Source organism: Cebus imitator, unplaced genomic scaffold (assembly GCF_001604975.1).
Source record: "Cebus imitator isolate Cc_AM_T3 unplaced genomic scaffold, Cebus_imitator-1.0 Scaffold68, whole genome shotgun sequence".
Lineage (NCBI taxonomy): Eukaryota > Metazoa > Chordata > Mammalia > Primates > Cebidae > Cebus > Cebus imitator.
This window is the reverse complement of record NW_016107383.1, coordinates 8,608,058-8,636,028: the sequence shown is the minus strand read 5'-3', so window position 1 is coordinate 8,636,028 and position 27,971 is coordinate 8,608,058. Positions and strand designations below refer to the sequence as shown.

General features: G+C 42.6%; 1 protein-coding gene and 1 long non-coding RNA gene across 2 annotated transcripts in view; one reads left to right on the top strand and one right to left on the bottom strand.

The window, feature by feature from the left end:
* The window catches only part of LOC119471645, a 45,307-nt gene that overhangs the window by 3,120 nt on the left and 14,216 nt on the right, over window positions 1-27,971 (top strand). The window contains exon 2 of the long non-coding RNA XR_005200704.1: window positions 10,807-10,877. This is a non-coding gene — a long non-coding RNA (uncharacterized LOC119471645). The remainder of the gene's footprint in view (window positions 1-10,806; window positions 10,878-27,971) is intronic.
* On the bottom strand, window positions 1,834-3,832 carry LOC108305949 (transformer-2 protein homolog beta-like). The gene has a single exon (XM_037739323.1). The coding sequence runs from the start codon at window positions 3,671-3,673 to the stop codon at window positions 2,807-2,809; it is 867 nt and encodes a 288-aa protein (XP_037595251.1). The 5' UTR covers window positions 3,674-3,832; the 3' UTR covers window positions 1,834-2,806.

The following is a 27,971-nucleotide window of genomic DNA, read 5'->3' as shown; positions in this document are numbered from 1 at the left end:
ACTGGTATCGGTCTGCGCCCTTCTCAGTAGGTTCTCCAGGCTGCCCATTGCCAACAAGGGGGTTGAATAGAAAGCAAATAGCCCAACTTTTGCGTGCCTTTTGCAACCAGAAGACTTTTTTCTTTTCTTTTTGAGGAGAAGTCTTGATTATTTGCACCCAGTGATGCTAATTCAGGTTGGCTGCCTCAATAGGATAAAATAAACCGACCAATCTACTTTTTGGAAGCAGAATGTGGGAAAGCGGCTACTCCCTGAGCTGACTGTGCCCCAAGGGACAGATCCTTGTTTTATATAAATTGTCTATGAAAATTCCCCTAGATGAACACAGGAGAGAAATCTGGCAGAAGCCCCGGAGCAGGATAAAGACATTTGAAAATCCTTTCAGAAATCATAACCTAGATGCCTCTTCCATCTGCACCATTTCTGCGTGTTGTTTGTAAGAAATATGATTCTCTGTCTCATAGGTTCTCAATGTGCATGACAAACTCTGGAATGATATACAGAGGAGAAGGTGAGGCTGCTTTTCACGGTGGATGATTCAAAACCTCATGGGCCCCTCTCTGATTAAACTCTCAGAGGCTGAGAGGTGGTGAGAAGCCTAATGAGAGATGCTTCTATCAATGGCTCTCCCTTGTCCCATCTTCCTTTAAGGGAATCTCTGTGTACTATGAACACAGAAGGCTTCAGCCGACACAGTGAAAAAAGGAAGGACTAAGGGAGATGGCATTATTTTTAAAAATTAAAATGAGATTATGACACTGTGGTAGTCATTAAGACTATTTATAAATATCTTGGCTCTATTTTGGGCCCATGCTAAGATTATACTTTTTGGCCTCATTAATATTAGGCTGTGTGACTTGCTGTGGTCAATGAACTATGAGTGAAAGTGAAATGTATCAGTTCTGGGAGGAAATGAGCCAGTGTGATTTGCCATGACTTTTCCTCCTTTGTCACAATGATAGACAACATTTGAGACGGTAGTTGATTCTTTGGCTGGGGTGCGATGGTTAATTTTATGTCAACTTGGCTAGGATGATGGGTTCAGTTGCTTGGTCAAGAACCAGCCCAGATGTTGCTGTGAAGGTACTTTTTAGATAGAATTAACTTTTTTTTTTGAGACAGAGTCTTGCTCTGTCATCCAGGCTGGAGTGCAGTGGCATGATCTCAGCTCACTGCAACCTCTATCTCCTGGGTTCAAGTGATTCTGTGCTTCAGCCTCTGCAGTAGCTGGGATTACAGGTGCTGGGCACCATGACAAACTAATATTTTGTATTTTTAGTACAGACAGGGTTTCACCATATGGCCAGGCTGGTCTTGAACTCTGGCCTTGTGATCCATCTGCCTCGGCCTCCTAAAGTGCTGGGATTACAGGTGTGAGCCACCGTGCCCGGCCTGGTATGATTAACACTTAGATCAGTAGACTTTGAGCAGGTGATACTCCATAATGTGAATAGGCCTCATCTAATCAGCTGAAGGCTTTAAGAACGAAGACCAAGGTTTCCCAAAGATAAAAAATTCTTATCAAGACTGCAACATAGAATCCCTATCTGAATTTCCAGCCTACTGGTGTGCCTTACAGATTTGAGACTTCTCACCTTCACAACCATGCGAACCAATTCCTTAAAATAAATGTCTCTTTATGTATATACCCCATGAGTTATATTTTCCTGGCTGACACACTGGGTGAGGATGCACAGAGCCAAGCAGCACCCCAACTCAGAATGAAAATGTGTTGTGAGCAAGAAATAAACATTTGTTGTTAAAAGCCACTGAGATTTTAGGGTTGTTTGTTACTGCAGCACAACCTAGACTGTTCTTTTTTTTTTTTAGCATTTTTCATTTGCGTTTATTTAAACACAGTTCTCAAAACATTTGAGTGAAATTGAGCCTCCTTTGGTAAGCAAAGGACCTGAAAATAATATTTAAAAAATGAACAGGCAAAGTCTTCAGTTCATCCATGACACAGGTGTAGTGTTCCCTTCTCTCATCATGTACTTTGAAGCACCCAGTTTTTTTCATATAGTCTAAAAGCTAGAAGAACAAGAGTATATTTATGGTGGAATGTATTGTCATTTGCTGATAACTAGTTGAAATACTATCACCCCCTTGTAACAGCTTTAAGAAACAGCCTTTTAAGGCATACACTGTGTAACTCTTTGTGTTTCCTGCTATACATATTACAGATTACATAAAAGCCGACAAATCCACATTTATATAAGCATTAAGCACTGGCTGTATTGTAGATTTTTTTTAGTTCTAATCCTAGCAGTACAGAGCTACAAAGCATAATTTTTAACACTTAGTTGCAGGTATAAGTATGGTATGTATCATGAACTGGAGGAAAACGGGCCATTTGTCTTTAAATTTACTACTGACAACTGAATAGTTCTGCTAAGCATTGATATGTTAGAAAGAAAAGTAAAAATCAAACTGTTTATTGTTGCTTTTTGCCATTTGGTAGCATTTTACACAGGCTTCGATCTTCAGAGTACCCTGGATTCAGTAGAAAAATCTTTTAAATGAAGTTTTGTACAATAGAAACTTCTCAGCAGTCAAAATTTAGACTGTGAAAAAATACATGCAAAACATACTTTTCTGAAAACACTTAACTTTGAACAAAGCACCGAACTACACAAATGCAGAATGAAAACAGCATTTCAACTCCACCAAAAGTAGTCATCATAAAAGGTGTAAAAGTCACCTAACTTCACTAGGCACTGTTCACTTTTTAAACAAGAGACAATAAAAAATATTGTCCACAAACAATATCCCAGCTCTAGGGCAGGTTTCAGAAAGTCTTCATGCTTTAATAGCAACGAGGTGAGTATGATCGAGATCTGGAACGTGATCTGTATCCTCCGCGGCTATAGTAAGGAGAAGGTGACCGTCTTCTGTAAATCTGATCCCTGTCTTGAGCAGCTCTCCAACCTTCTCCTCCTCCGCCTCCTCCTCTGTATGATCTGCTATAGTAGTCCCGATCATCATAGCCCCGATCATATCCTCTGTCATAGTAATCCCGACGGCGAGAGCTGCCATAGGTAGGTCTCCCCATGTAAATTCCCGGTGTTGGTGCATGTGGTCTTTTTGTTATAGAGAAATCAACTCTGATCCTACGCCCATCAAGCTCCATTCCATTGGCACGTTCTTTAGCTTCCTTGGCATCATCTACATTTTCAAAATACACAAAGGCAAATCCTCTTGAACACCTAGACTGCTGGTCATATACAATAGACGCATCGGCAATGGGACCATATTTAGAGAACACTTCTTTTAGATCTCTTTCTGTGGTATACAAGCTCAACCCAAATACTCCAAGACAACAGTTAGGATCAGGATTTGCCCGATTCCCAACATGACGCCTGCGAGTAGACATGGGAGAATGACTGTGGCTGTGCCGTCTGCGATAATCTCGACTGTAAGACCTGCTACGCGATCGTCTATGGGAGCGGGAGCGAGATCGTGACCCGGTATAATGCCTTCGGGAACTTCTTCTGGACCTAGACCTAGATTCAGATCGGGACCTGGACTTTGATCTGGAACGCCTGGAATCTTCCTTGGAGCGAGACCTTGCAGGGGTATGCCTTGCAGATTTCCCCGATCCGTGAGCACTTCCACTTCGGGAAGCAGAACGGGATTCCGGCTCGCCGTAGTTCTGCTCGCCGCTGTCGCTCATGACTCCTGGCTGTTGTCGCCGGTTGAGGTGCTTCAATCGAAGCTGCGAACCTCTCGCGCCTTCTTTAAGGAGGCTCAGCCGCAGCCCCGCAAGACACGCCGGCAGCCCAGCCGCTCAGAGCAGAAACGCTCCGCACCGCCTCCGCACGGGCTCTAACTCTCAACCTAGACTATTCTTACTGAAAGAAACATTACACATAATGTTCCATTCACCTATTTTTTTTAAAATACTTTTTCAGGAGTACAACTGAATCTCAGTTGGACATCATGATGCATCTTGGCTTAACTCTGGCCAGGTGCGGTGGCTCATGTCGGTAATCCCAGTACTTTGGGAGGCTGAGGCAGCTGGATCATTTGAGGTTAGGAGTTTGAGATCAGCCTGGCCAACATAGTGAAACCCCATCTCAATAAAAATACAAAAAATTAGCTGAGTGTAGTGATAGGCACCTGTCATCCCAGCTTCTTGGGAGGCTGAGGCAGGAGAATTGCTTGAACCTGGGAGGCTGAGGTTGCAGTGAGTCGAGACTGTGCCAGCGCACTCCAGCCTGGGTGGCAGAGTGAGACTAGGTCTTAAAAATAAATAAAATAAATAAAGTAATTCCAATGATTACTTTTTCTAAATACTGGTTAGAAATATCAAAACCAAATCTACACAATATTAGCTGAAAGAAAGGTTGGAAAAAATTGATATTAGCTGATGGCTTACTCTTGAACCAGGTACTGAGCCAGGCACTTGGCATATATTGTCTCATTTATTTCTAAACCAATTTTATAAGGTATATGCTATGGTTTAATATATCCCCCAAGAGCATGTGTTGGAAACTTAATGCTCTGTGCAACAGTATTGGGAGGTGGGCCTAATGGGAGGTGTTCACGTTCCATCTTCATAAATGAGTTAATGCTGATTATAAAAGGGCCTGTGGCTCCAAGTGTGATATCTTGCTCTCCTGCCCCCTCTTGTGTTCTTGTTTTCTGCCATGGGATGAGGCAGCAAGAAGGCCCTTGCCAGGTGTGTCTCCTTGACCTCAGACTTCCTAGCATCCAGAAGAGTAAGAAAAAAATTTCTTTAAAAAAATAAATCAAGCAGTCTATGTTTTTCTGTTACAGTAACACAAAAGAGACTGAGACAGTATGCTTTATATTATTTTTATAGATGAGAAAACTACGGCCAAAGACACAGAGTTAGTAAAACCCTGATTGTCATTCTATCAATTAGGATTTTTAACAGCAGAAAAGGAATATATTGCAATGGCATCAGGTAGCTCACAGAATTGATGGGAAGGGAGAAGTGGGGTTATAAAAGAACAGAAACAACAATGGTGCCACAGGTCTAGGAATCAGGATGCTTCGATGGTATAACTGGGAGGTGATGCTGAGCTGAATGTGCTCTTTCTGGTATTTAGGGTTTTCCATCATTTCTCGTCAAATTCAAAGACCTGAGTTCAGCCATCTTACCTTGAATCATGGGTTCATTGTCTGATACTTGCACTGACGGCCCCAGTAAGACTACTTATCATTGCAGATAGGGGATTCTTGTGTGTGTGTGTCAGAAGGATGGGTGACTATATAGCTTGGTTTGGCTGGTGGAAGAGTCCCAGTTTCCTGCCTGTTGTCCTGATAGGGTTGTATATATGGGATGCTATTCAGTGATGCCACGATTTATTCTCCAAATAAGGACATTTAAAAGAATATAAAAGTAGCTTTTATTAATAATTATATCTGGTGCAATATCTGTCCCCAGGATTACCATGACTGTCTCATGATCAGCACCTGCTTTTCAGGTTGCCTCTGGTCAATCTATTCACGCCGTGGTAGTCAGAGGGATCTTTCTAAGCTGGAAGCCTGGTTATGTCAGCTTCCCTGCTCTGATGATTTCCTATTTTGCTCTTGGTTACAATCCAGATGCCTTTACCTGGCCCAAAACTCTCTACATGACCTGTTGTGTTCACCTCCTCAGCGTCCTCTCTCAGATTCTCGACATGTGCCCTTCCTTCTGATTCTCTGTGACTCAAGTCTTTTGAAAAAAGTTGTTCTTCTGTTTGTACCCCTGTTTTCTCATTCTCCACAAACTCCTACTTAGCCTTAGCTCTTAACATTAGCAATAATCATCTTATTAACAACTCATCTACACAGAGCACTTATTTTTATGCCAGATGCCATGCTAAGGACTTCATGTGGAGTATCTCTTTTGAGCTTTTGAGCAATCCTAGCAAATAGGTGCTGCTATCACCATTAGCATCCCTACCTTATAGATCAGGAGGTTGGGGTACAGAGATAATAAATGCCTTACCAGGATACACAGCTATTAAGAAGTGGGGCTGGGATTTGAACCTGGTGAAGCAGACGCAGAGCATTTCCTTAACCCTGTGCTACATGGCTTTTTTTTTTTTTTTTAATCATTTTTTACAGGTGGCCTCTGCCTTCCCTGACCTAAGTGTATGTTAAGTGCCTCTTCTTGGTGCTTCCCCAGCATGGAGCTTTCTCTAGCATCATCTCCATCACTCTTTTTTTTTTTTTTTTTTTTTTTAAGACAAAGTTTCACTCTTGTGGGCCAGGCTGCAGTGCAGTGGTGCAATCTTGGCTCACTACAACCTCCGCCTCCCAGGTTCAAGCAACTCTTCTGCCTTAGCATCCTGAGAATCTGGGATTATAGGCACCTGCCACCACACCCGGGTAATTTTTTGTATTTTTAGTAGAGATGGGGTTTCACCATGTTGGCCAGGATGATCTCGATCTCCTGACCTTGTGTCCATCACTCTTTACTGCAATGGTCTGTTGATGTGTTTCTTCTGGAGTCTAAGTTTCATGAGCTTAGTGGTTATTTCATTGATTCTTTTTTCTCCTCCTCCTTCTTCTTCTTTGAGATGGCATTTCACTCTTGTCACCCAGGCTGGAGTACAATGGCATGATCTTGGCTCACTGTGACCTCAGCCTCCCAGGGCCAAGCAATTCTCCTGCCTCAACCTCCCAAGTAGCTGGGATTACAGGTGCCCACCACCATGCCTGGCTAATTTTTGTATTTTTAGTAGAGATGAGTTTTTACCATGTTAGCCAGGCTGGTCTTGAACTCCTGATCTCAGGTGATCTGTCCATTTCAGCATCCCAAAATGCTGGGATTGCAGGCGTGAACTACCATACCTGGCTTATTTTATTCTTTCTTACTCAAGTAGGTATAGCTCTTGTCACACAGTAGGCACACAATAAATGTTGAAATGATGCAAAAAACTAAGAGGTTAGGTCTTGATAGGTTATGAAATGCCTCTCCCATTCTACCTGTATACCTGTTTCCTTAAGCTGTTCTCCATCTCCATTGGCCCAGTAACTGTTTCCCCTGTTATATTAGCTTTTAATATCCCTTCCTTTAGGCCTTTGCCTATGAGATTACCTCTGTGGAAAACTCTCTCCTTTCTCCTTTGTGCTAATTCATGGTCTTCTGTCATCAAATGCCATCGGGGCATGAGTCTTCTCTGACTTACTCATTTGTCTTCTCTTGTCCATTTCCTGTCATGGGGAGACTAGTCCTCGGTATGGCAGAAACCCACATTGTTTCTCTAGCTTTGCTTTCCTCTCATTATTAAGGAGATGGCATATTGCCAGTAATTAAATGACTACCTCGCTCATTTGCCTTTGCAACTCAGATGAAAGCTTTTGATTGACTTCAGTTTTGACCAATGAGATAAGGGTTGTCAGTGAACACAGGAAGTGTTCTTAAAGGGAAGAGGTATATCTTTTTATTTTTAAACTTTACCTCCCCTCTACTGCCCTAGGTGTAGGCTGGCTCTCTAGCAGAGCATCTTGGACCATGAGAACCTGAGCTACCTTCCAGAGTTGGTAATCTGGCATGATAGTAGGAGCCTGAGTCCCAGACAAATTTGAATTGCTCCTATGCCATCCCTAGACTATGTACGGTTGACTTTTTTTTTCATTAGTGAGCAATATGCACTTTACTTTTAGCTTCTCTGTTATATGCAGCCAAACCCAATCCTGTCTGATACACTGGTCCCTGGGAGACCCCACACATGCCGAGCAGTCTTGAGAAGCTGGGTGGTGACTCTGGGTGGCAGGTGGCAGCTGTCAGGGGAAAAGAGGTGGCTTTCATGCTATCTAGAAAGCATTTAAAAGAGAGGCTTCTACAAGTATTTTAAAGACAGGCTTCTACACATGTAACTTAAGTTCTGCCTGTAGCTCTGACATGAATTGCTGGTATATCCTTGGACAAGCCATACCACCTTTCTGGACCTCAATTTCCTGCTGGGGATGGCTGGTGGGTAAGTGAAGCTGGACCATGAATTTTCAAAAGTCTCTGGTGTCAAAGGCCATGTTCCCAAGACAAGAACTGCTAAGACAGGGACCTGGACCAAAAATAAAAGAACCAAACCAAACCAAACCAAACCAACACCAAAACTGATGTAGGTAAAAACATTTCCCACATTTTTGTTTTTTTGGATCCCCCTTTGCTTGTCCCCTGTCCTTGTCCAGATATATGCTTTGGGTCCTTGTTTCAGCCTTGTAAAGCACATATTATAAGAAAGTGGTAAAGCCTTGACTGGAGCAAATATTAGCACTGTTTGTGAGTGATAGCTCTGACCCTGCTGTTCAATCTTCAGGTGCTTCTTAGATCTCAAAGTCTCATCTTGCTCTCCTGGCTTACCCTAGATTCTATCTCTGTCAAGTCTAATATCAAGGTTTCATTTCTAAAATTATCTTCCTCTAATAAGCTCCTAACAAAGGCAAAGCTGGTAGGACCACCCTAGCTTCCCATTAAAACATATCTCCTCCTTCACGTAACCATTGTGTTGTTTGTTCTTTAATGTCTTCCTAACCTTCGTTTGACCTGGCTTCATAGGAGTGTGTGTGTGTGTGTGTGTGTGTGTGTGTGTGTGTGTGTGTAAGTCTGTGACTATTTGGAGGTATAGGGAGAAGACAGAGGAGAGAGGAAGAGGGTGATCTACTGGTTGCAATCTAGTTGTCCCTGGTCCAACCCTTCCTAGTGATAGTCTTGTGTCTTGCACTCTGGTTTTAGTTTCTCTACCCTAGAAATCATTCCATCCTTACATGCTTGGGTCATCAAGCCTACAGGCTAACAATACCCACCCCTCCCCATTCTCAATTATCAATGTCTCCATATCAGGCATTGATAATTCCCCTCTTCCCTCTTTTCTCCTGAACTGGATAATGTCTTACAAGTTGGTTTCAACATGGTCCTCCAGGCAGAATTTATTGGCTAAAGTTGGCCCCAAACTGCACGGATTGGCTCTGGTCTCCCCGGAAGAGTGTTTTTTCTCAGTGGCATGGATCTGTGCCTGCAGTTGTGCTGAGCAGTCATTGCACACCCAACAAACATGGCTAGCCAGCTGAGAATGGAAGGTGGGCTGGTGGGCTCTGAAGCTGTGTCTAAATCACATTTCTCATCAATACTATGCTCGTGTGTTCTTTATAGTTCAACTGTTTTTAGGATGCGATTTCCATAGTGGAAAAAAAAGCAGCACTGGAATTGGGGTCAAGTGTATTAGTGGAAGGTCATGTGGGCAAGGATGCTTTGAGAAATGTAACATGCTGTTGGTGAAGCAAGCCCAGGATACAGAGTCAGATTTTGGCTCAAAGTTCAGATTCTTTCATTTTCCTTCGACAAATACATAGAACTACCTGTTTTTCTAATTTTCCTTAATAACAAAATGAGTATGAGAATAATACTTGGCTCCCAAACCACCAGTGTGTGAGCGCATGGTAGAGAGAACACAGTCTGGGGACAGGAAACCCTGTTTAAGCACTGCTCTTCCTCCTCTGGACCAATACATTTCAGGCAAGTCATCTAACTAGGAGTCTTCATTTTCTCATATATTAAATTGTATTAATAATAATTTCTATAAAGAAGGCTGTGAGTGTTAAGCTAGAAAACACAGATGAATGTGCTATGATAATGACATACAATTATTATCAGTAAGAATGACAATGACTTTCCTCCACATCCTACCTTACAACTGCTCATACCTGCATGTTAATAATATTCACCCCTCCCATTCTCAGTTATCACTGCTCCCACACTGATAATTCATCTCTGCTCTCTTTTCCTCCTTTCTCGGTTGTTCAGAGGGCCCAGCAGCATGGCTAGTTTAACTCTTATACAGCATAGGTCGTGCATTAGGTGAGATGAGTGATCGCTTATGATGTGAAAGGCCCCGCTTAGAATGGTGCAGTGCACAACTTGCACGCCCATCTGTGGAAGCCTTGGCATCTACCTGTCCATCCACAGACATCTAGATTTTTTTTTCCCATTTAGAATAGTATTTAGGCAACAGATCCAGCTTTGCTGGTAGGGTTTGTGCAATGCTGTATTAGAGGCTATATTAGAGAGTTTTTCCTCATTTGAGATATCAGGAGATTCCAAATCCATGGCAGCATGTAGAGAGAACTGTGAATAAAGCTGAAATCTAGGAGAATGGAATCTAGAAGCAAGCAGGCAAATCCAGGTGGTTGCCTAAATGAAGGGGCAGGTTGCTGTTGGGGAGAAACAAGCAACCCCAGAAAAAGAGAAAAGAACAATCGTTAAGTAGACTGAATTCACCGGGAGGGCTGAGTGAAGTTTCTGGATAAGACAGTGTTGGTTTCAGATTTACTTTAATGTCATGGACCATAAACCTGCCAGGTTCTGATGGGCTCTGAGTTGGACTGAATTTTGTTTGCCCCCAAATTCATGTAAAAGCCCTAACCCCAATTTGACTGTATTTGTAGACGGGGCTTTTAGGAGATAATTAAGGCTAAATGAGGTCATATGCGTGGGGTCTTAATCCATTAGTATTGGTGGTCTTACAAAAAGGGGAAAAGAGAGAGACCTGTTTTCTCTTTCTGCTATGTGAGGACAGAGTGAGTAGGCAGCTCTCTGCATGCCAGGAAAATGGGGCCCTCGTGAGCATCTGGCCATGCTGGCATCCTGCCCTTGGACTTCTAGCCTTCTTTCTCTCAAGTCCCCCAATCTGTGGTATTTTGTTATGGCAACTTGGATAGATTAAGACAGACTCTTTAAGTAGCAATTTATTTTAAAGTTTTAATCGTCTTGTGTAAAAGAAAGTTGGAGTAGGCATAACCTTATAGGATCGTTAAGAAGCCAGCCTCCTTCTATCTTTCTGCTTCAAGGCTTCCATCTCAAGGTTACTTCATGGCCCAAGACTGCTGTTGGAGCTCCAGCTGTTACAGCAGCATCTCAGGTAACATAGCAGAGGATGGGAAGAAGGGCAAAAGGGATGAATCTTCCTGGCTGAGTCTGCGGTTTTTAAGTAATCCTCCTGGAAGGCCTTCATGCTCTTCTACCCATCATTGGCCAAAATTTGTCTCATGGCTATGTCTAATTAAAAAGGAGATGAAGAAACTTGGAATTTTAGCTGAGTGTATTCCTGCCCCCAATAAAATTGGAGTGTTGTTTCTAATAAGGAACAGGAACAAGGATATTAAAGACAAGTAGCAGCCTTTGCCACAGAGGCCTTTTGCATATCTCTTCATTCAACTATTTTTTTTGGAATTACCTTTCTTGAAAGCAACTGGCAAACACAGGTGATTGTGCTGGGCTCAGTAAATACCAACTGGCTTATTGAATTAGAATGTCTGTTAAACCATTATACGGACTGAAGGGCAGGGAAAATGTGAGCTCTTCTTTTTGAAGGCTTGGTAGTCAGGGCCAGAACAAACATTCCCCACAATGTAAACCTGGCTTGCAGAAAGCCCAACTGTTCCAAAAACTCAGCATGGGTCAGAACTTGATCTTTCCTTTGTTGCTGCTTCAAATGACAGTTTTTCATTATTACATTGTGTAAGTAGCTACTGGTGCCATAGAAAAGAAGTTGGTGACTCATGAAATTACTTCTTAGCCAGAAATACATTAAGCTAAAGTAACGAGGTAATGACATGATTTTGTTCGCCTATATCCCACAGCATCACTTGCCAGGGGTTGCTTAAGGAAACTTGGCCTTGACATGGCATACCAGTCTATATTGAATATTGCAAACTTTTTAGGGCCACTCAATAAATGCAAAAGCCAGGCCATATGTGTTAGATCACTGGAAGTTCAGCTTGGTTGATTTATGCTTTGAAGTGTCTATCATTACAGTAAAAAAAAAAATTAGTGAGCATATACTGTGTCATAATGTTGTGTGCCAGCACACTGACAAAGAACTAATATTTGGTTTTTGCTTTAAAGAACTTACCAGTTAGTAAAGGAGGTAAAATGTGAATGGTAGAGTTAAACAAGGTAGAATGTGAGGAGGAGACTAATAGAGGAGCAGTGGGAAGCCAAGCAGAGGGGTGGGGACTCCTTGGAAAGCTGCATGAGAGAGGCAGAGAGTTGAACCTTGAAGGCTGGGGAAGCTTTAGATCCAGACCCATGGAGACAGAGGTTGAGAGGGTGGGGGGTAGGAACAGCATGAGGAAGGGCCTAGAGAGAAGGTGTCCTAGGGCATCTCAGAAGCTGCTGAGAAATCAAACTGTGCTCTGCAGACGTCAATATATACTCTGGGGAAAAGGGCCCTAAAAGCAAATAAATTTGGGGAAATGTCAGAGATTTTAATTGAATATTAGCATATTAAGAGCTCCGAGAAGGCAGTTTTTTTAAAGGCAAACTGACATCTATTTAATTTTGTTAAATAAACAAGTGAATTTTGCTGAGAATGATGGTTTCCAGCTTCATCCATGTCCCTGCAAAAGACATGACCACATCATTTTTTATGGCTGCATAGTATTCCATGGTGTATATGTACCACATTTTCTTTATCTAGTCTGTCATTGGTGGGCATTTGAGTTGGTTCCAAGTCTTTGCTATTGTGAATAGTGCTGTAATAAACATACGTGTGCATGTGTCTCTATAGTAGAATGATCTATAATCCTTTGGATATATACTCCGTCATGAGATTGCTAGGTCAAATAATATTTCTGGTTCTAGATCCTTGAGGAATTGCTACACTGTCTAACACAGGAACAGAAAACCAAATACCACATGTTCTTACTCCTAAGAGAGAGTTGAACAATGAGAACACATGCACATAGGGAGGGGAAGATCACACACCAGGGTCTGTTGATGGGTGGGGGACTAGGAGAGGGATAGCATTAGGAGGAATACCTATTGCAGGTGACAGATTGATAGGTTTGCAGCAATCCACCAAGGCACCTGTATACCTATGTAACAAACCTGCACTTTCTGCACATGTATCCCAGAACTTAAAGTATACTACTAATAAAAAAGGAAACAAATTTATATGAGCAGGAAATAATTTCTTTCTTTTTTTTTTTTTTTTTAACCTGGAACAAGTATTTCTGAAAGCTTTCCCATAATGTTAGTTGGGGAATACTAATATGCTTGGCATAATCATTTTAGACTCATTAGAAATGTTGCCTAACAATCATAGTTATACTGAACATGATAAAATAGCAAAATTTATTTTTTACTGGAATACAAGGAGCATAAATGTAGTCTTGAGAAATAATACTGGAAAGGCACGTTGGATCAGATTGTAAAGGACCTTGAGAGCCACGTGTATTAGTCAGGGTTCTCCAGAGAAACAGAACAAATAGGAGATATCTGTCTGTCTATCTATCTATCATCTATCTATCTATCGAAGAGATTGATTATGAGATATTGGCTCACGTGATTAGGGAGACTGAGAGTCCCATGATCTACTGCCTATACCTGGAGACCCAGGAAAGCTGGTGGTGTAGTTTGCAGGTCTGAGAGCCAGAGATTTGATGGTGTAGATTCTAGCATGGGTCTGAGGGCCTGAGAAGGGCACCAAGGGCAGGAGGAGATTGATGTTCCTGCTCACCAGTCAGGTGGAGAGTGAATCTAGCCTTCCTCTGCCTTTTTGTTCTATTCAGGCTCTCAGGGGATTCGATGATGCACACACCCACACTGGGAAGGGTCATTGGCTTTTCTCAGTTCACCAATTCAGATGCTAATCTCTTCCAGAAACACCCCACAGACACCTCCAGAAATAATGTTTTTCATCAGATATCTGGGCATTTTATGGCCCATTCAAGGTGACATGAAATTAACCATCACACCATACTAAATGTGTGGATTTTATGTTGCAGGCAGAGAGAATACTACTACTGTCGCTCTGTGAAGTACAACCTGCATAGATTTGCTACCATAATGAAATGTTAAAAAGATGAATACCTGGATTAGACTTCCTGGGGTTTAAAGATGAGAACACTTCCCATCATTGTGTTTGGATTCTTCAAAGAACAAAACTTAAGCTTTAGTTATAAACTAAAATGAACGTTTGGTTACTTAAATGGAACCAGTCTGGTCAATATATAAGTTAACTAAATTAATTACAGCTATGGTTTTGATGTTCGTGTGAAATTCAGACTAATCAAAATGGAAATGGTAGTTTAAATGAAGCCAGCCATGTGCGATAACAGAGTACCTCCCACTGTAGCAAAGGCACGCTTCTGAGTCAAATCATAATCAGGGTATTAGTAGATGTGAGGATAATTAGTAGTTTCACACACGCACACACACACACACACATGCATGTGTGTATTCTTGCTTACATCAAGTTTATTGCAGTTATTCTTTGTCAGGAGATCCTTCTGGGCAGCTTCTCCAGGCAGTCACTCAGGAATCCATCCACTTTGTGCTCCACAGTGCTTAACACATTGTTTCAAGTTCACTCTGGTGTCATCAGCTGACAGATAAGAAGAAGGCATGGAGAAAGTTTATTGATATTGTTCTTAACCACCTTGCCCTGGAAGGACACATTGCGTTTTCTCATCCTCCTTGGGCTAAAACCAATCACATGGCCTCATCCAGTTGCAGTGTTGGAAATGTTAACAGTGTTTCCAGGAAGAAGAAATAGGCTTGCTGAGCATCTAGCCAATCTCTGCTTACTAACACGCTACTCAGACTAACATATTACCCAATAGCAGGTTAGGGTTCCAAGTACAGAACTGTTTTTCCTTGATCATCAATTCTGTTGCTCATCCAAAAAGAAAGTAAGAAGCAGTGGTCCTCTAAGTCTTTGCTTCTATGCCCCATAATGTATTATGAAAAATTGTGTACTCCCTTACCTTTTCCTTAAATTGGCTTATGAATTCTTTCTTCATAAATTTAAATAGTATCAAAGAATGAAATGTCTCACATATTATAAATATTGAATGTTTTAATATGAAATAATACGTCACTCTTTAAAATTACTCTAGTGGCATAAACATGTCATAGTCACTTGACATTCACTATCTAATTTTTAAAAATCACATGAATGGGCTTTTATTTAATAGTAGGAAATTCTACATTGCATGTTTTCCCAACCGTAAAAATTATATTTCCACTTTATTCCCATGACTGAGTTTTCTCTTATTGTAACATATTTTTATGTTTGGGGGTGTTCTATAGATCAACCTGTGAAACATTTCTGTAAAAGAAAATATGTTTAGAAGTTGAAACAAAAATTGTTTCCTGTGACTACAAGGTTTCAAGTTTTAAAACACATTTCTTTTGGATCGAGTTATCATTATAATTATTCAAAATAACATATGAATATATACTGTGCATTTTAATAAATAATTACATGTCATGAAAGTAAAATATTTTTATTGGAATTGCTTTCCTTCATGATAAACATGGGTGAGGACTATATTTTCTTATTAATGAATGCTCTGTAGATATCACAATTTTGAATTGTCTCTTTGGTAACTTGGGCTTGCTACATATTTATGTGGCTGAGAAATTTTTTGTTGTTTAGTTTTTTTTTTTTGCAGAATGGGAGAAAGGAGAAGGTACCTGGCTTGTTGCCTCAGGTGCTTTCTCACATGTATCAATTATATAAAATAATGGACCTTTGATAATTCTAGATTTGAAACTCATTATATTTGTGCCCACATATTCCTAGGGAGGCCTTTATGAGAATGTAGCCCAGTTTGAAGACTGCTGACATATGGAAATAAAAATGGCCCTAGAGTATGGATACCCTATTTTGCTCATAGTTGGCTATGCTCTCCTAAATAAGTTACTTCACCTCAAGGCATCTGGTTTCCTGTTTCAAAGAATTTGAGGCCAATTTAGTACCCACATTCTGATTCTCAGGTATCCTCCTGGGTGTGAAACTGATTGTATAACATAGGCTGTACTTGCTACTGACTATATCCACCAAATTATCTTTTCCAAGCAATTAGATTCTGCAACCGTCTCATCTCAACATATCAAACAGATTTATGAAAGTAATCTTTGACCTTTGCAACAACTAGAAAGGAACATAGATGAAGAGAACAGAGCTTTAAGGCATTTCTTTTCTTTCATTTTTTGGCTTGATTAGATATTTGGTTTCCACAGCTTGCATGACTAATTCTGTGCTTCAATGACTCTCTTATAACCTTAGCATGTAAAGATGGAAAAGTTCCCCCAACATTTTCAGGAGACTTTTATTACAGCCTATTTTATACGTCTGGTCAGAATGGGCTAGCTGATTTTTCACAAGAACAAAATTTGGCAGAAAGCCTGGCCTCTCTTAATCCTGCTCTTGCCAAAAATCACTCTGAAGCCAGTCTGGAGGCCTCTTGATGTCCCCTATGAGGCCAGATTGAGAAATGGCTTGGGTGAGAGTAACCCTTTCACCTGCAGTCAGATTTTGTTTATCCATGGAGAGGTAGAGAACCCCTCTTCACCTGCATTTGAGGAAGATTCAAGGGGAAGCTTAGTGTCTCTACCTCCCTGGGAAGAGATGATTTCTTGTTACACATGCGACTTGGAAAGGGCACAGAGAAGCCACGTCATCCTCCTAACTAGCAAGAAGGACACTATAGGAATATGGCTGCCCCCACTTCTCCTTCAAACCTTCCCAAATACCGTGGTTTTCCTGGCTTCGCAGGTACCCAGCCCTTGTGTCACCTCCTTTCCCCTCCAGTGTGGTTACTTGGTCCCCATCCTCACCCTGCCTCTCAGGGCAAATACTGATAAGAGACAGGAGGTCCCCAAGTCACAGGAAGGGTTTAAACAGGGGCGTGTCAGTATCAGATTTCAGTTTTTGATTTACTGCTCTGACTGCAGCTGTGTGGAGGATGTTCAGGTTACACTGTGGTGATAAAGTTGTTATTCTGCTGGAGAACTCCAATGAGTTTCACATGTGTGTTGCCCGTGTGATGCAGTGAACCCAGATGGCCCCTATGGCTTGCTGCAGGAGCCTGTTGTCTCGTTGTCTTTTATTGGAGATGAGCAAACCAGGCTGAGTTTCTGAAAATGAATATTTTTAAGAGAATCTTCACTAAGCCAACTTGGTGGACTAGGAGCTCTGGTCTCAGATGGTCCAGGCTCTGATCTCCCACACCTCTGCTTACTGTGTGATCTTGGGGAAGTTACTGAACTTCTCTCAGCCTGTTCTTTATCTGTAAACTGGGGAGGATCCTTGTCTCTATTATATAGGATTATTGTGATGATTATGCTCCTGGTCTGTATAAATATTATACTATCTGTTTGCCCTTCTGAACTAGTGCTGAGGGTAGAGTGGAGAGAAGTATGGTTAGAGGAAGGAGAGAAAAGGAATGTAGATTTGGAGGAGGATTGGGAGCTGAAGGATTTGATGTTCCCGAATTGGATCGGCGGAGATTCTGCAGTTTTGACTGAGAACAGCTCCTGGTTTGATTTGTCTCAGTTTTTGCTGAAACATCCCAACTGATGGCCCAGAGGTTGGCAGTGGTCTAAACATGTTTTGGTTTGGTCTCTCACTTAGTTTATCTGAATAGTAATAGCTGGTCTGTTGAGGTGGGTGTATAAGTCAGTGTTCTCCAGAGTAGAACCAATAACACACACACACACACACACACACACACACACACAGACACACACACACACACAGACACACACGCACATATCTATCTATCTATCTATCTATCTATCTATCTATCTATCTAGATTAAGAAATTGGCTCAAATGATCACATGATTGCGGAAGTGCAAGTGAAAATCTACAGGGTAGGCTGCCAGGCTTGAGATCAGGGAAGAGTTTCAGAGTCAAAAGCACTCTGTTGGCAGAGTTTCTTCTTGCTTGGTGGAGGTCAGTCTTTGTTTAACTAATTGGACAAAGCCCACTTGCATTATGGACAGTTATCTGCTTCCCTCAAATTCCACTGATTTAAATGTTCATCTTATCAAAAAATAATAATAAAACCTTCACAGAAATATCTAGAATAATGCTTGACCAAGTATCTGTGCACCACGGCCCAGACAAATGGACACATAAAATAACCATCCTAGTGGGTACGCATGGCAGTTGGCTGCAGCCTGCATTGCCTAACACCTGACCCATGTCATTCATTTACTTATGTTCCTGACTCTGATGTTTGAATTTGTGGTCTTTAGCATCCTTCTTCATGATTATGTGTCAGATTGCATTGTCAGATTGCATCATAGGACACTACATGATGCAGTTGGATTTGCTGGTCTTGAGTCCCCTGCTATCATCGTGAACTGGCTAGAGGACTACTGTGTGGCATGTCAGGGTCTTTGACTCTGGTGGATGTGCTGAAACTTATATGAGCTTAGGTGTGAGGCATGTTGGGATTGTAACAGCATGGCCCTGGATGGAGAAAAAGCTAACGATAGCAGGGTGATGTTGGGAAAACTAACTGGCAGGGGCAGCTGCCCCATGGAGCAGCCTAGGGGTCTAAACCCCAGTGTCCAAAGGATGTGGCACATTCCTGTGTGTTTGGGCACGTATGTGTTTGGGCAGCGAGGTCCAATCCAAAAGTGAGGCTTCCCTTGAGTGGGAGGGTCCAGGAGGCTGGCCATGCTCTCAGGCTCTGGGCGACTGGTCTCTTCACAGCAGACTCTGAGCCGGGAGGAAGGCAGTGTGAGCTACTTTGGCCATAGGTTTCTCATTCAGAAAGCTCAGGTTCAGGGAAGTGTTGAGCTCTAGCAGGAAATGGAGCTAGGACGCAGGTGTCGGGAAGGGCCAAGGCATATGACAGAGGCTGGAGTGAAGGCTTCTGTGGTTTAGAGGCCACACGGTGAGCCCAAATTCATCCTTGCATCATGGAATCCAGACCACAGGTGGCTCACCTTAGACCTTGTCTGCTGCTGCTGCTGCTGAGGCTGCTGCCCTGACTTTGACAAGGGAATGGGGTCGAGGCTGACTGAGAGTGATGTGGACATCACTACGGACTGCATAGGGCCCTCATCCTTGTGTGAGTGGCACTGATGGGGCAGTGGTGGATTTCCCCATGAGATGGCGCTCAGAGTTTATCTTTGTGTATGCTTTCTTTTTTCGCTTTGATTAAAAAGAATGCATTCTGTAAATTTATTCCATTTTAGAATTCATAGAAATATGACTTGTCTTTTCTAATCTCAAGCAGATTTCATGTACTTTCATGATTCCTAGGGGATTATATTTCTGATAGTTATTTTTTTCCTTCTGGGATATGGTGACAGAAGGGCACAGGGCATAGGTTATAATCTCTTGTCCCAACACCCTTGGATCCACCCTCTCCCCAAGAAGCTCATAGTCTACTTAGAAGTAAAGATGCATCTACTCTTCTGATACAAGATGCAATGAGATGTGCTATGCTAGAGATAAAAACAAGATGGCATTATTGGATGAGATAGAAAAAGACTAATTCTGTGTAGCATCTTCTTGAGGAAAGGTTGGGACATTAATAGGTCATAGATGCAGCTTAATATTTAAGGTGAAAAATACCGTTTTTGAAGACCGTGAAGTAGGGACATCACAAACAACTCAGGTCTCCCTGTGACAAAGTTGCCCAGGGCAAACCTTTCCCTAAGAGTCATTTGAGACAGAGATCTTGTTTGTGAGTCTGAAATCAAAGAAAAGAGGGAGAGAGGGAGAGACATAACTGTACAAAATTTAGGAAGTGCCCCCAACTTCTGGAGACAAGAGGGCCCAGGTAAATGCTAAAGCAGGGTCTTGGTGATTAGGAGGTAATATGCTCTTTTGAAGTTACTTCAGGCAAGAGCTAACAAGAGGCAGTAAAAATGTACAGCCTGGGAATCAACAAGTAACTAATATTACCTTTATATTATGCTTTATGATTTGGAAGGCAGGATCACAATGTAGGAATTTTTGATATTTCCGTTTAATAAATGAAAAAGCAGAGGTTTAGAGAAGTTAAGTGAATTAGTTAAGGTCACGTAAATAGTAAGTGGTCAAATCCTATTGAAGGAAATGGGTCTGGACCAGTCTGTTTTTATGGCCGCTGTGAAATTTCAATGTTTCTCTCTTCAATAAACATTTATTGAGCACCTATTATGTGCAGGTACTAGGTATCTGATGATTTCTGATATAGTTCCTAGTATCTGGGAGCTCACAGTCTAATTAATGCATGGTTCCCACTGAGGTGATGTGTCTCCTACCAGGGGACATTTGGCAGTGTTTGGAGACATTTTTCGTTGTCATGACTGGAAAGTGGGTGTCACTGACATCTAGTGGGTAGAGGCCAGGAGTGCTGCTGAATATCTTAAAAAGTTCAGGACAGCACCCACAACATTGAGCAATCTGGCTGTCCTAGTCAATCTGGCTGCTGAAATAGAATGCCATAGACAGGCGACTCAAACAACAACATTTACTTCTCCTGGTCTGGAGGCTGGAAAGTCAGGGTGCTGGCAGGTTTGGTGTCTAGAAAGGGCTACTTCATGGCTTGTAGACAGCTGCTTTCCCCTTGTGTTCATGGAAGAGATTAATCTCACTCATGATGATCTTATCTAAACCTAATTACCTCGAAAAGCCCCACCTCCAAATTCATCCCACTGGGGGTTAGAGTTTCAACACATGAATTTTGGGGACACAAACCTGTAGTCTGTAACCCTAACCCTAATATTTGTCAACAGTATGGCAACTGAGAAAATCTGTCCTAGCTCATCATTCATTCATTTATTCTATCATTTTAACAATAAAATTTCTGAATTATTAAATGTACCAATGTACTGACAAGGGGCCAGGAACAGTTCTAAGTACAGAAGGTATGGTGCAGAAAAAGACAAAGCCCCTGTCCTCCTGCCACTTCCATTCTAGGCGTGGGGTGGAGGGCAGAGGAGAGGTAGAGTTGGACATTCACAAGTGATTGAATTAGTAACAAGGAAAGCGTCAGGGTGATGACTGTGGTGCGGAAGGTTCAGATGTGTTGGTACAATTACGTGTAACTGGGCAGTGGTTTTAGGTTGGCTGGTCCTGGAAGGCCTTTCTGAAGGGGTGGTAGTTAAGATTAAACTTGAATGGCAAGAAACTGTGCAAGGAAAGGGCATGCCATGTCAAGGGAACAGCGAGTGCAGAGGCCTCATGTGGGAAGGAGGTTGGCATGTTCTTTCAAGGGACAGAAGGCAGGCCAGGGTGTTTGGAAGGCAGCAGGAGAGGGAGAGGGTGATGCGGCTGATACTGGAGAGGGTAGCAGGGACTCCATCCTGCTAGGGCTTTGTTGGCTAAGGTAAGGACTTTGGGTGTTCTTCCAAAGCCTTACATGTAGCTTTTCTCATGGTGAAAAGTAATGAGGGTTATGAAGAAAATGAAATAGGGTTTGGGGGACAAAGTGTGTGAGAGGGTGTAACGTTGAATTTGATGGTGAGAGTGAGTCTCTCTGAGACTTGAATGTTGAGATCCAGATGGTTGCTGGATGGCCTGGGGAAACCTATGAGCTTCCTGGGCTTATGGGCCAAGTTGTGTTCCCTCCACCATTCATACGTTGAAGCCCTAACCCCCCGAACCCCCACTGCAGAATATGACTGTATTTGGACACAGGCCCTTTGAAGAGGTAATTAAAGTAAAATGAGGCCATGAAGGTGGGGCTTAAGTAGGGCTTAACTAGGGCTTAACTAGTGGAACTTATTTCAAGAAGAGGAAACTTGGACACAAAAAAGGGACCCTCAGGGATGCATGTGCACAGGGGAAAGGCGATGTGAGGCCATGGGGAGAAGCCACAGGGCAGAGGTGGCAGAAGGAATCAAGCCTGTTGCAAACTTGATCTTGGGCTTTTAGCTTCCAGAACTGTGAGAAAATAAATTTCTGTTGTTTCAGCCCCTCAACCTGTGGTACTTTGTGATCATGTCCTGAGCTGACTAGCATACCTGAGGTTCAGTTTTCTTGTCTGTTGAATAACGAGCAGCTGTGACTCTTTAAGTTTAGGCTCTTTCCAGTTCTAAGAGTTGTTGACTTTAAGAAATACATTGTTGGGAGGCCGAGGTGGGCAGATCACAGGTCAAGAGATGGAGACCATCCTGGCCAATATGGTGAAACCCCATCTCTACTAAAAATACGAAAATTAGTTGGGCGTGGTGGCGCGCGCCTGTAGTCCCAGCTACTCGGGAGGCTGAGGCAGGAGAATTGCGTGAACCCAGGAGGTGGAGGTTGCTGTGAGCTGAGATTGTGCCACTGCACTCCAGCCTGGTGCCTGGCGATGGAGTGAGACTGTGTCTCAAAAAAAAAAGAAAAGATGAAGAAATACACTGGCTCCTTGTTGGGGCTACCTGTACCCCACAAGCCTTAGCTGCCTGTTCCTTAATCAGAGAATAAGGACAGAGCAGTCCTGACGGGAAACAAAAGAGCCCTTGGGAGGAAGTTGGAATTTGATATGAATTTCCCATCAATTTCAAAGAAGAGGGCTCAGGCTGGGAGCATAGCCCAGTCACTCTTGTCCTACATAAGAGGGATTCAAAACCGCAGATGGGACTCTGCGAGATCACAATGGCGTGCATGTTTCCACTGGGGACAGGAAGAATTTTGTGCCAGAGCTTCCAGAGAGGAGATGGAATGTCATGAATTTTTCCCTTGGAAAGAATTCACTAGAGCCTGAGGGGCCCCATGGGGGATTTTTAGCCCCCTTGGTGCTGGCTGGATGCACCATTCCAGGCGCAGGGGAATCCCTGCATTCCGGGTGAAAGGAGCCTTATTGCTCATCATGTCCTTTGTGGCTCTTGTCTCTGAGAGGAAGGCCAGAGGATGTGACTGACTCCAGGGCTCAGGAACAAGGTGGTCAAAGCTCTGCAAAATCCATAGGTTTCCTACTTGATGGAGGAGAATCTGACCTAGGAAATGGCTCCACTGTCCTCTAAACAAGTGTGTGTGAAGAATGGCGGTTATAGATTTTTACTTTTGTTTCTAACTTATTCTTCACAAATTGAGACATATCAGAACATATTGAAGGGGCAGACTCTGTCCCTTGCTTCCCAGCCTTTCATAGTTAACCATCTGCCGAAATATCATGAATTCAACAAATATTTACTAAGTAATTCACGTTGATTACAATTTTGTCAGGGGGGTGCTTGGGGGGCTGGGGTAGAAGACACGGATGAGAAATCAGTATTTGATGAGTGTGTGTGTGTGTGTGTGTGTGTGTGTGTGTGTGTGTGTGTGTATGTGTAATGAAAAGAATAAAATGGCTGGCAGGGAGTTGCTCGTTAAACTAAGTAAACGAATGAGGAAAGAAATGAACTACCTGGACATTCTGTTTTTTTAAATTCTGTTTCTGTCTTTACCTCTTTGTATCAGCGTAAACTCTACTAGAGTATAACTCCCTTTCTCCCCCAGAATGTCCACTTTGTGATAGGAGTATTGTTCCATGCTGCATCCTTAACACCCAGAACAATTCCTGGCACAGAGTAGACACTTGACTAATATTTGTCGAATGAACGAATGAATAACTTTAAAAGAATAAATTGATTTCTCTAGGTCTCATACATTCATACGACAAACATGTACTAGATCGTACATTAGGTGCTAAGGATGCGAAGATGTTGAAGCTAAAGCCCCTGCCTTCAAGGCGAGTTTACTGAGGGGAATAGGCAAGTGAGCAGACAATTACAATACATTTGGGTTATTTCCATGAAGAAGAAGAGAAAAAGGAACAGTAAGAGCACAGAGGTGGTGACCCTGGAACCAGGGTTGTCACGTGAGTAGAAGTGAGCCAGGAAGACAAGGGGCTGGAGAAGGCATGAATGAAAGCAAGAGGTGCGAGAAGCCTGGGCTGCAATGATTTAGCGTGGCCAGATTGCAGTGGGGTGGGGACAATGGGAGATGAGGATGAAGACATGTAGAGGAGCAAGATCATGAAGAGCCTTAAATGCCATGCTCATCGGTGTGGATTATAATGTGAACATGGTGACAGGCCATTTACGTAGGGGAATATCAAGACGAGACTTGTATTTTAGAAAGATCCCCCTGTTTGCAGGGTGGAGAATGGCTTGAAGTGGATTCAAACAAGGAGGAGGGAGACCATTGAGGATGTCACTTATGTAATCTTGGTAAGAGATGATCAAGCACAGACACAGATATTTAGGGGGCATAAAAGATGGCACATGATAACAGATCAGTTGTGAGGTCCAAGAGAAGAAAGTCTAGGGAAACTCCCAGGATTCTGCATCCAGGCGCATAGGGTGCCAAAAACAAAGACAGAGGGGAGGTGGAGGAGACCACTGGCCAGTCACAAACAGATGTTTGGAGCTCTAGAGGGAACTCAGTGTTAATAGTATTGATGTAGAATTATTAGCATAATAGGCTAGTTGAAGTCTTAGAAAGATGAGCAGAGGCCTGAGGATAGAAGCTTGGAAAAGTAGCAACATCTATAAGTGGAGAGGAAGCAGAGTCTACCTTGGACGCTGAGAGGTGATCAGAAAGGTGGGAGAAAAATGAGGAGACAGTGACGCTTCCTAAAATCAGATCTTGTCATGTCAGTGCTCTGTAGGCTCCTTGCGTCCTACAGAATTAAACTTTGAGTCATTAACATGCTTACACAGAGCACATTGCAAGCTTCTGACCCAGACTTCTTTATTTTTTTTACATCTTTCTTCCTAACAGAATCCTGATTCCCTCAGACATCTACCTCCTTCTTGGGGACTCAAAGGAGGCTGGCCTCACCCCCACTCCACGGATAGGTCCTAATTAGTCTTGGCCAATCAGCACACGACAGTCCCTGGCGGTTGTCACTGATTCAGGGACCTAACATGACATCACCTAAAATGGTTCTGTCAGACCCAAACCAAGAATTCCATTCCATGCTGGAGGTGAACCAGGAAGACTATAGACCCCGTTTCTATTAGCAGCCTCAGGATGAAGCCAGTTCTGTAGATGCTGAGAAGAGAGGTAGAGGGAGTCAAGATTTTTGATGGTAGTAATTGTTTTACAGAAATATACTTCTCATAGTTCCGGAGACTGGAAGTCCACGACCAAGGCATCAACAGATTTAATGTCTGGTGAGGGCCTCTTCCTCATAGATGGTGACTTTTTGCTGCAGCCTCACATGGTGAGAGAGGAACTGTAGCTCCCTTCAACCTCTTTTATAAAGGCACTCGTCCCATTCATGAGGGGAGGGGAGAGCCTTCATAATTTAATTACCTTCCGATAGGCCCACCTCTTAATACTATTACATTGGGTATTAGGTTCTAACATGTGAATTTTAAGGGGGACACCAATATTCAGAAAATAGCAGTAACATATTGTATTACTATTTATTTATTATTTTTTGCTATTTTTAAAAATTTATTTTGAGATGGAGTCTCACTGTGTCGCCAGACTGGAGTGCAGAGGCACAATCTCAGCTCACTGCAATACCCACCTCTCAGGTTCAAGCAATTCTCCTGCCTTAGCCTTTTGAGTAGCTGGGATTACAGGCACGCACCACCATGCCCAGCCAATTTTTGTATTTTTAGCAGAGATGGGGTTTTACCATGTTGGCCAGGCTGGTCTTGATCTCCTGACCTTGTGATTGGCAAGACTGAGTAATTTACAAAGGAAAGGGGCTTAATTGACTCATAGTTCCGCATTGCTCAGGAGGCCTCAGGAAACTTACAATCATGGCAGAAGGCAAAGGAGAAGCAGATACCTTCTTCACAGGGTGGCAGAATGGTGTGAGTGAAAGCAGGGGAAATGCCAGGTGCTTATAAAATCATCAGATATCGTGAGAACTCACTCACTATCACAAGAACAGCGTGGGGGAAATTGCTCCCATGATCTGATTACCTCCACCTGGTCCCGCCCTTGGCATGCTGGGATTATGGGGATTACAATTCAAGATGAGATTTTGGGTGGGGACACAGCCAAACCATACCAACAACCAAAGTCAATGTTTTCTTCTCTGTGAAATCTTCTTTAACTCTCCATGGAAAAGTTAGTTATTTTCATTTAATCTTCCTTTAATTATAATCATTATCACATTATATTGTACCTGTTTACAAACCTGTCTTGCCCACTAGGCTGTGGGCATAGGTTAGCCTTATGCATTTTTGTATCTGTTGTGTCCAGAACATGCCTGGTATATAGTAGGCGCTCAGGAAAATTTTGCTAAATAGCTAATTTTTAAGCATGCATTCCTATAAGGCATTACTGGGAGGAGATCAGGTATTTGTTCTGTGCGTCTTCCCTGAGCTACAGGCCACACACTAATAAGAGTGAGACACACTGCGTAGTGTGATAGAGAAGCATCAGCGCTCCAGATTGAATGGAAAAAGGGGAAAGTACTGAGAATCCAAGACTGTCTTTATTAGTCTGACCAAAGCATTCCAAATAGGTCAGCAGACTCTGGGATTTGGCAGCAATTTTGTGCATTCAGAGATGGAAAGAATTTACCAGACCCCTGAGAATCACTTTTGTAAAGACAATGAGACTTTTAGGTCATTTTTGTCTGATACACTTCTTATCACCAATGGTCTGAAGAAGTGTGCGTCAGTGCACTCTACTGCAGTCTTATTTTTTCATTTGGCAACACAGTTTAAACTAGAATGTATCGACCCCTGCTATGTTCCAGATACGGTGGTAGACATTTCAAATAAAAATCTCTCATAATACCAGAAACTCATTTTACAGACAAGAAAACTGAGGCTAAAAGAGGTAGAATAACAAGCTTGGGTTTTATATTGCAAAACTTGACATCCTTGAGATTCAACCTTAGATTCTCTGACTCCGAGTCCAATTTTTTGTTTGTTTTTCTAATGTATAAACTAGAGACAACATCTGCCTTGACCTCCCAGGTTTGCAGCAAGGATTACATGAAATTGTAGAAATAAAGTTCTTATTTATACAGTATTAATATCAATGATGCTTAGCTAAAGTTTGTTTTAAATACCTTTTCCCCAAAGATTGAGAACAACAGAAATTTGTGTTACGATTAGATGCTTGTGGAGAAATATATTTTGCGAGGAGTGTGGGGCTGCCCAACCATTTCTCACATTTAGACATTTGGAATATGAAAAAGGCAGATGGACCTTGGTGAAGTAGCTGAGGACACAGACCAGAGTTGGCAAACCGTGACCTGTAGGCGAAATCTGGCTAGCCGCCTGCTCTTATATGGTGCTCAAGAGCTAAGAATGGTTTCTACATTTTTAAATAATTGGAAAAAATTATAAAAATATGTTTTCTTTTTTGTTATGTACACATATGCTAACATGTTTGATTTTGCTTTTTGGCTCATAAAACCTAACATATTTGCCATGTCCTCTTACAGTAAGAGGCAGCACAACACAGAAAATGCCCCTGGGTAGCCTCAGAATCTCCTCTGACCTGGGGGTGGAATCTGTGTGGATCCCATGTGTATGCCTGGCTCATGACTCTCTCGGGGTACACGCCGAATCCCCAAATCTCCCAAAATAGATCTGTGGCTACTTGCCCCCTTCCCTCCTTTAGGCATAACCAGACCTGCAAGAAAGCAGCTTAGGCTTAACCCAGGGCCCCTGCTGCACGCAGCTCTGCCTCAGCACTTGCTACGTACTTAACAGTAAAAGTTTGCTGACTCCTGACATAGGACTTTACCTTCCCGGGTTGAAGAGGGTCAGGCTCAGCGTCTCCTCCATTTCTGGAGCATTTTCTTGTCTTTCCATTTCTGTTCAGTGTAACAGACATTCTGAGCAGGGCTTTGTGCAGACACTGTGCTGTGCACCTTGGGGAAATGAAAAGGATAAGCCCAGTTGCCCCCTGGGCCCTTGGACTGTGTGGAATTGCTGTTTCAGAGGAAGAGGGCTTTGTTCTGGGAGTAAAGGAAAATACTTCAGGGGAAGCTACTCAGCAGTGAGCAGCGTAGATTTATTTGTGAGTGCCAGGTTTCCAATCTCAGGCCCATGGTGAGCCTTTGCCTGATCTGGGCTCCGTTATTGAGCAAATACCAGGAAGAATGTTTTGTTTTTGTTGAGGAAAGAAAGGCTTCCTCTTTTCTACAGTGCAGTGAAATTAATGGTGGAAAGTTCGAGCAAAGCTCTTCTTTCTACATCAAGAATGAAAGGGCGTCTATTTGAACAGGCTTCAAGCAAGAATCAGAGCTAACTGGATGCTTGGCTCCACAGCTGGGCTTTTCAGCTTTTTGCTCTATTAAAGCTAACTCTTCTTGGCAGCCTGT